Source organism: Babylonia areolata, chromosome 1, assembly GCF_041734735.1.
Source record: "Babylonia areolata isolate BAREFJ2019XMU chromosome 1, ASM4173473v1, whole genome shotgun sequence".
Classification (NCBI taxonomy): Eukaryota; Metazoa; Mollusca; class Gastropoda; order Neogastropoda; family Buccinidae; genus Babylonia; species Babylonia areolata.
This window is the reverse complement of record NC_134876.1, coordinates 31,487,274-31,497,637: the sequence shown is the minus strand read 5'-3', so window position 1 is coordinate 31,497,637 and position 10,364 is coordinate 31,487,274. Positions and strand designations below refer to the sequence as shown.

The window sequence follows — 10,364 nt, the reverse complement described above, 5'->3', positions numbered from 1 at the left end:
CAGGCATTCTTTTCATTTCAAATGGATTGGAGATTATGAATCCGAATCCAGTTTCCATAAGTTTCTGTCCATTTGGGTTACCTACCGGAAGTGATGTTCAGGTCACATGAAAGCAAAATGATTTGAAGAAAACAGCTGAGAATCGAAATATTATTTTTTTGTAAACAGTCATGTCTTTCATGGCACATACAGGCAACGCTGAGTACCAGAGTAGTTGGCTTGCACAGTTTTTTCACTCATTTCCACATCTGGACCTGTCGTTTGAGCAGACAAGTGCGAATTTTACTCCACAAAGTGGAAAGTACAGAGAGGTCAGTAAATCAGATGATCATGACGGATCGCCATACATTCGTAATTTTATCATGAATAATAAGAGATCTAGGCTTTTCGTTATTGTATTTGTGTGATTAAGAGTAATGAAAGAGAGGAATAAAAATGAAATAAGATGATGGTTGATATGGTTAATGCTGAATATTCCTTGGGGTTTGATAAGATGGTGGTTGATATGATTAATGCTGAATATACCATGGGGTTTGTCTTACTCTTATCGCTATCGTGTTCAAAATAGCAACCAGTAACTGAATCAGGAAGTCAAACACGAAGTTAGGTTTAACGAAGAGATATTCAAACTACTTATGATATGTATATATATATATATATATATATATATATATGTGTGTGTGTGTGTGTGTGTGTGTGTGTGTGTGTGTGTGTGAACACACTGAATTACAATTTAGTGGAGCCAATACAGAGAGCCCGAGAGAGTGTGGGTTCAAATCCCGCTCTCGCCCTTTCTCCCAAGTTTGACTGGAAAATCAAATTGAGCATGTAGTCCTTTGTATGAGATGATAAACTGAGGTGCCATGTGCAGCATGCACTAACTTAAACACTTGGTGCACTGAAAAAGAACCCATGGCAACAAAAGTGTTGTTCCCTGGTAAAACTATGTAAAAAGAAATCCATTCTGATATGTACAAAAATAGATAAGGATGCACTTAAGGACTGACAAGCTTGTTCGTTATGCTGCTGGTCAGGCATCTGCCTAGTAGATGTGGTGTGGCGTACATGGATTTGTCTGAATGCAGTGATACCTCCTTGAGAAACTGAAACTGAAACTGTCAAGGTCCATGTCTCACAGGCGTATAGATATGCAGAAATGACAAGGGAGCTTGATCAGTCTGATCTTTGAGCTGAGCATGGTGTTGCAGTCATTTCAGGTGGGCTTCAGTTTTGTCAGTGCTGTTGTCTGAACTATCCTGGATAGTATTTCTGGCTTGTATCCTTCGTCTGAAACGTCTGCTCCAAAATACTTAAAGCTATAGAGTATTTGGTCATTAGTTTGGTTTTCTCCATACCATAAGTTGCAGATGTTTTGTCAAGGCATTCCATCAGGTTCATGAGCTCATCTTCATTCCCTGCCAGTCCATCAATTTCATCGGCAAAATGCAGGTCAGTGATTATCCTGCCCCAGTGCTGACAGTTCATGGTGTACAAGTGCGTCAGTCATGATACTCTCCAAGAAGTAGTTGAACGAGTGGGAGATAGTGAATAGTCTTGTCTCACTCCAGCAGTTATTTTGAACCAGTCTCCAATGTTGCCATTGAAGTAGATTGTGCTGGTGGCCTTTTCATACAGATGTTGTATCACCTTGATCAGGTTGGCTTTGATGTTGTACAGTTTCATAGTTGTCCATAAGGTCTTCTTAAAATCCATGAAGACATGGTAGAGGTCTTGCTGGTGTTGTAGGTATCTCTCACAATGAATCCTGAGATTGGAAGATTTGTTCTGCTGTGCAGCGCCCTGGTCTGAAGCTTGCCTGTTCTTCTGTAATGATCAATATTTTCTGCTTGTGGTTTCAATCTGTCTAGAATGATCATCAGCATTACCTTGCTCAGATGGCTTATCAGACTGATGGTATGGTAGTTTTGGCAGTGATATAGATTGCCTTTCTTGGGAGAGAAATGACAATAGACTGGGTCCATACTGTCAGCCATTCTTCAGTCTGCCAGATCTTGTTGCAGATTGTGGTGAGGGCGCTGATCATGGCTTCTCCCCCTGCCTGTACTAGTTCTGCCGGAATGTTGTCCTCTCCTGGCAACTTTCCTAACTACGATGATTTCACTGCTGCCTAGACTAGGGTGCGTTCACGTTAAGTCCAGCCAGTTGCTGACGGCAGCCGGCTGCAGCTGCCAGCAAATGGCTGGAGAGGGAGTGCACATCCTTGTCTACTTTCCCGCTATGTAAGCTGGTGATGGGCGTTCACGCTGGCCGCCAGCCCTTGCCAGCGCATACCAGCCCCTGCCAGCCAGCTTTTTGCTATGTCGCGCGCACACAAAAGAAAAGGCTGGCGGTTCTCAAGGGAGGGAATTTCCGGCCAGCAGAGTGAAAGCACAGCACTGATGCCCAAAATGGACGAGGAGAAACTGATCGTCGCAGTGCAAAAAAGATCAGTGATTTATGACAAAGAAGACCGCAATTGACTGCTTCTTCAAATCTTCAGTGCATTGGTCAAGCAGATCTTGAAAAGTCTCAGGTCACATTCGTATGTACTCTACACATTTCTGTGCATCATCCATCACTTGAGGCATCAAATGATGATATTCTCCATGTCTGCTTCGATTCTGATGAATTGGATGAACACCATATTTTCGAGAATTCAATTTCAGTGATCTGTTCTGTAAAATCCACCACTGCAATATTCTTTTCTTCCTCCTGGAAAGTGCATATTTATCCCAACAGCGGGGCAGCAGTTTGCTGGACAGCAACTTGCCGGGCCCAACGTAAACACTGGCTGACAGCAACTGGCTGACGGCAACTGGCTGGCATCAACTGGCTGGACTTAACGTGAACGTACACTTATTCTCGAAGGATGGGGTATTCATCTCTGTCATTTGTTGGAGAGACATTCTGTACTTCTGGATGCCCTGTGGCTCTGTGGCTATACAACTCTGAGCATTATTCAGCCCATCTATTCAGGATATTCTCTGTCAGACAATTCCCTGCTTGTCTTGGATAATTGTGTAACGCCCTTGTTTGATGCTTGTCAGATCTCACACAAGCTTATACTTTTTTTTTGTTTGTGGTGTTTTTGGCTTTCAGGCTGTCTTCAATGGCTTGGCACTGCTCTTCAATCCATTTCTCTTCTGCTCTTTTTATGCATTTCTAAACCTCCTGGTTGACAGCTTTCACCTGCTTTGTACTTTTTCACCCCATCTACCTCATTCTTCTTCTTCAACTCCTTTCCTGTCACATAGGTCCAGGACATCTGCCATGACCCAGGTCTCTTTTGCTGGTTGATGTTTGCCAAGAATCTCACTGGCTGTTTCAGTCACTGCAGTGTTGAAGGTGTAGATCATCATATCCATATCTGCGTCAATGTCAGTGTCAGAGATGGTGAGGGGAACAAATCTACCCTCTGTCATCTGGAAAGTTGCCTTTGCCTTAAAAAAACAAGAGATAGGTAGCCTCACAGTCTCACTTTCACTGCAGTTTCAGCTGCCAGGGGTCGTATGGCCACAGGTCTTTCTCATGGATATGGAGCTCTGTATACATGTGCACAAAAAGCCTACACATGCACAAGCAAACACTCTCTCTCTCCCTTTCTCTCAGAACCAGAATAACATCTCAGTAAGAGAAATGAAGTGTGATAAAGCCATACAGTGTGATACATGTCATACATATTACAAGCAGAACAATAAAATTAGTATACCACATGCTTAACAAAAACACTCATTTGACTTAAGAGACAAACACACATTTAGGTACTCTCTCTCTCTCTCGCTATATATATATATATAGCTAGAGAGAGAGAGATAAATGCAATATATGTAAACACTACACACATTTTCTCTGACATTCACACATGATATTCATACACACACACACACACACTCTTATATATACAAGTGTGTGTTTGTGTGTGTGTGTGTGTGTGTGTGTGTGTGTATACCTGCCTGTGTATACCTCAAACCCATTTGACTGATCAAAATGTCTTAATGACTGTTGCCAGGCTCTAGGGTTCTGGGCAGGAATCCCTCTCATCTGGTGCTGTCTGCTGTGGCTGGCCTTCCTCATCTTTTTCTGTGCACGCTGCTGCAGCAAGTCCCAGATCAAACAGAGCTGTTCAACATGTTCTACACTGTGGACAGGACTCTTCCTGTTGATTGGATGGTATGGCACCTGCCTCTGTCAGTGTCATTGACGTTTACATGAAAGACACACACATATATATATATCGCGTGTATGTTATTTCTTTTTTGATGAAATTCAGGAGTTATTTCAAAATTTGTTAAATGTTTGGTGTTTCGCTGTGTCTGTATGTTGAAGCATTGTATAGGAGCAGTGTGGCAGAATTAATTTGTTTTGTCATGTGTTCCATTTCAAAGACAGAATTTCTTTATTCATCATGTGTTCTGCAATTTTATTTTGTTTGTTTTTGGAGGGTTAGGTTTTATTATTATTATTACTTTCTAAACTAACCTTATAATCATTTGAGTTATACTTGTTAATGATAATATTGAAGATGTAAGTTAAGGTAATCCCCTTCTCTCTTTCACATACCCTTTCTTTTGTATTGTATACATTTTTTTGTCAATGTTTTTGTGCTAATTTCAGTGGATCTCTAGTGGTGGCTTTTTATGGAAATGCAGAAGTTCACAGTGGAGTTGGTGATTTTGTTGATGCTGTGAATTCTGCAAACCAAACTATTGAACGCTCTCTGGGTGTGGTAAGTAAGCTTTCTTCTCAGTGACAGATAGAAATACTTCACAAATGATAATAATAATGATAATATACAGTGTTTACGTGGTGCAAACTCCCCATATAATGGACTATAAGCACTTCACATGAAACAATACATATTATTATATATATTGTGTACACACACACATGCACACACACAGTAAACACTTACCCACAAGCACACACACTACTTGAAGACTTTGACAGGGATGGGCACATAGGGGGGTGTAGAGGGTGGGAGGAGACAGACAAATAAGTAGGCTTCATCACATTCAAAGGCCATTTTGAACAGGTAGGTTTTTAATTTTTGTTTCAGAGAACATGACAACACTATACTTTGTACTCCTTTTCTTGAGATGGCTAGTTTTATAATATCATCTTCCTTTCAAAATATATCTTGGCATGTACCCAGATCAAAAGAAAACCTGCAGTGTTGTTCAGAAAGTTTGAGCAGTACATCTCCAAGAAGGAAATATGAAGTCACATGAGCACTTGCAGCTGTGTGTAAAACTAGAAGTTGTTTGTGGTTGAAAAATCTTAGTGATTTTCAGGCATAGTTTTACTGGATTGGAGCCCACAGCCAGGTGAACTGAGAAGGTTGTAGTAATGAAATATGAACAGAATATTCTGTTTATGCTTTAAAAGAAGAATGTGTCACGTTCACTTTTAGGTTAAAAAAAAAATCAAAATTTGTGCATCATTGTAAGTTTCTGGCTTTATGTTTTTGGAAGTCTTCAGATAGGAATTCTTGTGGCTTTGATTTTAGTTATATATAAATCATGAACATTTTCTTTACAGCATTCAGTTTTGTAGGCAGCATTAACCTGCTAAAATTTGAATAATATTCATATTTCCATGCAAATGATGCATCCTTATTTATTTGAAATTTAAGGGTCTTTAGGGGAGTGAGGGGGTTAGTGCTGGTTAAGTGTGGGTCGTGTGTGTATAGGTGTATTTGTGTCTGTAGTAAAATTAATGTAGTTATGCTTTGCATCAAAAATGGTAGAGATTATAAACACTGAATAATTTTCATTACAGAAAGTTGAGATGAAAATTCACTGACTTTTTTCATTTTGTCTTTTTTCTTTGCGCACAGAATTCTTTGCTTACTGGTTCATGGGTTGCAATTCCCATGTTCATTCATATCTGAGAGTGGGCTTAATATGTGCATGACGTTATTTACCTCATCATATACACAGCCATACTTATGTTTATAGCCATGTGCATGCTGGGTATGTATGCTTCCATAACCAACTAAACACTGATAAGGATTATGGGATCTTAAGTGTCCATGTTTGATCTTTTGCATCATGTATCTACACACAGGAGATTAAGGCACTAGTAGCACGGTGCATATCTCAGGCTGGGAGATAGGAAAAATCACCACACTTAATCCACAAGGCACTGATACCAGGATGAAACCCAATACCCTCAGATTGAAAGTACCAACTCTTTATTTATTCAGCTGTTTCACTCATCTTTGCACACATAATCATTTATGTTCTTTCCTTTTTTCCCCCCATGTTTAGATCAACATCTTTGGCAGAATCACAGATGATGTAGAGAACAAAGGATTGCCAGCACTAACCAAAGCCATTGATGGAATCACCAACATCACTGTTCACACAAAGATCAGTGAACTCATCAAGCAGATTTTGACCAACGTCAACTCTGCTGCAGCAGTTACAAAATCGCTGAGAGGAGATGCCGAAAGAGTGAACACAGAAAAGGTCACTGATACCACTGAATATGTGGAGTATTACAGGTACATTCATTTTACTAAAAACTTTTCTTTTTTTCTTTTTTCTTTTCTTTTATTTTTTATATATTCATGATGTTGTTTGAACTTTGGAAATGTTATGTATATATTTCTTTTAAAATAAAAGGTAAACCTTGTCCTATAAAATAAAGTCTGTCTTTGATATTTAAGGGGAAACATGGTGACACAGTTTCTGTGTCCATATGTTTTATGCAGTTCTTTAAACTTGGACAGGTGGAGTTCTTTGTTAACCATCATATCTTTGCCAGGTTTTCAGAAAAAACAACAACAACTTTTGAGTCCTGAAACTAAAACAGTTTTGAATAATTAGTATAAAAAAAGAAGCTTTTCTTGATAGGGAAAAAAATCAATTTGGAAAACCAGGGCAGATTTTTTATTTAATTAATTAATTAATTTTTTTTGCTATCAAGCACTTGTGGAAAGAGAAACTGACTACTAGAAACACTGATGATATTTGAGTTTTCAAGATGGACTAATTGTAGGTTGCTGCTCTTACGTCTGCTGTGCACTTATCACATGCAACAAGTGTTCAGCTGTTAGGTAGTGTGATAGTGTCTTGAGGAATAGATTCCAAACATAAAATGTTATTTTAACATTGTGCTCTAGTTTCACTCTTTTGAATTGTAACTTTTTTTTCAGGTGGATGGGAACCATACTTGCCAACTGCGTCTACATTGTGATCTTTTTTCTGACCTTCACTGCTCTTATCAAAAAATCCAAATGGATGCTGAAATTGTGAGTGAAAAATGTTTTGCTGGTATATAAGAACTGGCTTACACTAATTAAGCATTTTTTCTTAAGTTGAAAATGGCATCTGAGCTGTTAAGAGTCCATTTTCATAGAGATTGCAAGCATTGCGTATGTTTTTGAATGTTTTTGTTTTAAGTCTGATTTTCTCTGAAAATACCATTTAAATCATATTATTTGGTGTATCTTGATTATTTAAGAAATTCTTTTAAGTCCACATGAAAGAAGACATTACCATCGCTCCAGGCACACCACAACATATAGCCGTTTTTACCAGATCTACACAAACCAGTGTATGCCAGGTGCTTTCAGAAGCTTATAGTGCTGATTAATTTTTTCTTTTATGTTCATTCTAGTTAATTCAGTATCCACTTTAAAATATTCAAATGCAGTAAACACGTCAATGGTGTAGCATCATTGTAAATGTAAGTGATACATCAAGATTTTTTTTTTTTTTTTTTTTTTTTTTGCTGCCCCATCATCTGCACCATTTCAGTGGCATTACTCCCACGCTGCTCATTTAGATTCCCCAATACACGGCCACATCTGGGTTCGTCCGTCACAGTTCCAGCGTTGGCAGTCCACAGGGAACCATCGATGTTAGGTCGCCTGGAGGCCACACACCAGAGGAGACCCTGCACTGCTGCTGAGTCACTTCGGTGGTGTTCAGTGGTGCCTGTTCTGTTTTAACGTACTTAGGACACCACCTACTAAGCCCCCTACTAACGACAATAATGGCTTAGTCGCGGAGCCAGACTGAGTGAGCGTCTCTCCCAGAGTGGAGACCGCCACCACGTCCTTCAAACAACAGCCCCCCATGAATCTGCCGACACTGACGACATTGACAGGACTCACCCCAAGCACAGAAGTGGAGGGGCATCGAAACTGAAGTCACCATGAGAGCAGGGCATGAAAGGCCACAGACTTTGAGACTATTTTGTTTTATATTGATGACGATGAAGGAGGAGGAGGATGACTATGATGATGACGATGTTGCTATGGAGGTCCATTTTGGTTTGGGACTGCGTGACAAGGCTGTACTCTACGCTTCCTGTCATAATGATATCCCGGCGTTAACCAGGCCTGAGAGATACAGACACTTGCAGTGTTGGTCAGGTAATTAGAGCAACACACCCAAAGACGCATCCTTGAAGTGGATGACACTCGACTGTGTGGTCCCAGTCTCCCCATTTAAGCCCACAGCACACTCAACTCTGGGTAGGAGCCGGCCACGGGCCGAAAAACCCACCTCCGCTGGGATTCGAACCCGCGTCCTCCCAGCCGTCAGTCCGCGACGCTGACCACTTCACCACGGCGGCTGGTGATATGTCAAGAATTTGTATTTCTTTTCTTTTAATTGTGAACAAGAAAAACCGTCTTCATACCCAAACATCCGGCATCTGGGAATTTCTGGATCCAGAGCCTCAATGAAATAAACTGTTCATGATCCAGAAATACTGGTTAATCTGGAAGACTTACATCCTATTATTGGTATGACTGTGATTTTTTCTCCACTATGTTTCCTCTGACTTTGGTATTGACAGCCAAAATATTTCCATAGAAAATGAAATTATTAAAGTTTACCTCAGACACACACACAAAAACAACAACAACAGACACATGGACACACAGACAGTCAGACTCCGGGTTATAACATTTACTCACTTTGTTTACACAAGCGAGTCAAAAAGCACCAGTTCAAGTTATTGTGTTATGATTCTTTGATTTGATCTGTTTTGAAGTGACAAGACACTAATGTTGACTAGAGTTGGGGTAAACTGGTTGGGGGTCTGAAGGCTGTTGAAGATATATTGTTTTCAATGTGATATATTTTCACTGTGTATAATTGACATTGCAAGATAAAAAGATGCTGTTTGTTACAAGTTTCACGTGAAACAATGATCCATTTGAATGTTCCAGAATTGCTGCCTTGTCTGTCCTTTTCATGCTGGTGATGTGGGCAATGACTTCATTGTACTTATTCTTCGGAATCGTAAGTTTTTAAAAATCATTTCACTTCAGTTTAACTGCATTTTTACAGTGTTTGTCACTGTGTCTGTCTTGGTGTTTCTGATGATTATTAGTTTGGTTTGGGTATGAAGATGTAAACTTGTTCTGAGGTTCTACAGTTTAAAAGATCTGTACTGTAATGGAATATATCAATGAATAAAGAATTAATATCATTATGAATTATCTTATCTTTCTCATATCTTGTTTTTGTCTGTCTCACACACAAACATAATTAGCACAGACAAAAGAGGCAGTGCAAATCATTGCAAATATATGTATATATGTATGAATGTATGACATATTTTACTCACTGTCCCTCTCTCTGTCCCTTCCTCTCTCTTTCTCTCCTTTCTTTCCTCCCTGTCTGTCTGTCTGAACCTGTCACACCCCTACATGCACATACATACAGATTCATTGTTCTTTTTCCCATGATTTGATTAAAATCCTTTTTTGATTGTAGAATGTTTGACGGGCGCAATAGCCGAGTGGTTAAAGCATTGGACTTTCAGTCTGAGGGTCCTGGGTTCAAATATCGGTAACGGCACCTGGTGGGTAAAGGGTGGAGATTTTTACGATCTCTCAGGTCATCATATGTGCAGATGTGCTTGTGCCTGAACCCCCTTCATGTGTATGTGCATGCAGAAGATCAAATATGCACATTAAAGATCCTGTAATTCATGCAAGCGTTCGATGGATTATGGAGACACGAAAATACCCAGCATGCATCAACCACAACAGAATCATTGGCAAGTCGATGTTGGTTGTGTGACGGAAAGAAGAAGAAATAAGATTTGGTGAATGTACTTTATGTTCCTTTACATGGATTTGTAACAATTGTTCTGGGGCTATATGAAAGGGAAAGAGAGAGAAAACTAAATTCAGGTATTGGTTTACAGGGAGGTGGGGACCTGTGTGTTGATCCCGACAGCTTTGTTGTGTCCCAAGTCAACGGAACAGTGAAGGAAGGTGAGGAGTGTTGACAGCATTGGATGTTGAGGGTGTCACATTAAAAGGTAGAAAGGTGCAGCATAACAGTGGGGTCTCAAGGAGTGAAGTGGGTGAAATATTGTTTGTGGTGGTGTTGTTA

At 39.9% G+C, this 10,364-nt stretch overlaps 1 protein-coding gene across 1 annotated transcript; it reads left to right on the top strand.

The window, feature by feature from the left end:
* Nucleotides 1-118: 118 nt before the first annotated feature.
* On the top strand, nt 119-10,296 carry LOC143291843 (protein tweety homolog 2-like). Its single transcript, XM_076601963.1, has 7 exons — nt 119-311; nt 4,010-4,170; nt 4,615-4,726; nt 6,270-6,505; nt 7,160-7,255; nt 9,188-9,260; nt 10,174-10,296. Exons 1-7 carry the CDS (start codon nt 171-173, stop codon nt 10,255-10,257), a joined length of 903 nt encoding a protein of 300 aa, XP_076458078.1. The 5' UTR covers nt 119-170; the 3' UTR covers nt 10,258-10,296.
* The last annotated feature ends 68 nt before the right edge of the window (nt 10,297-10,364 follow it).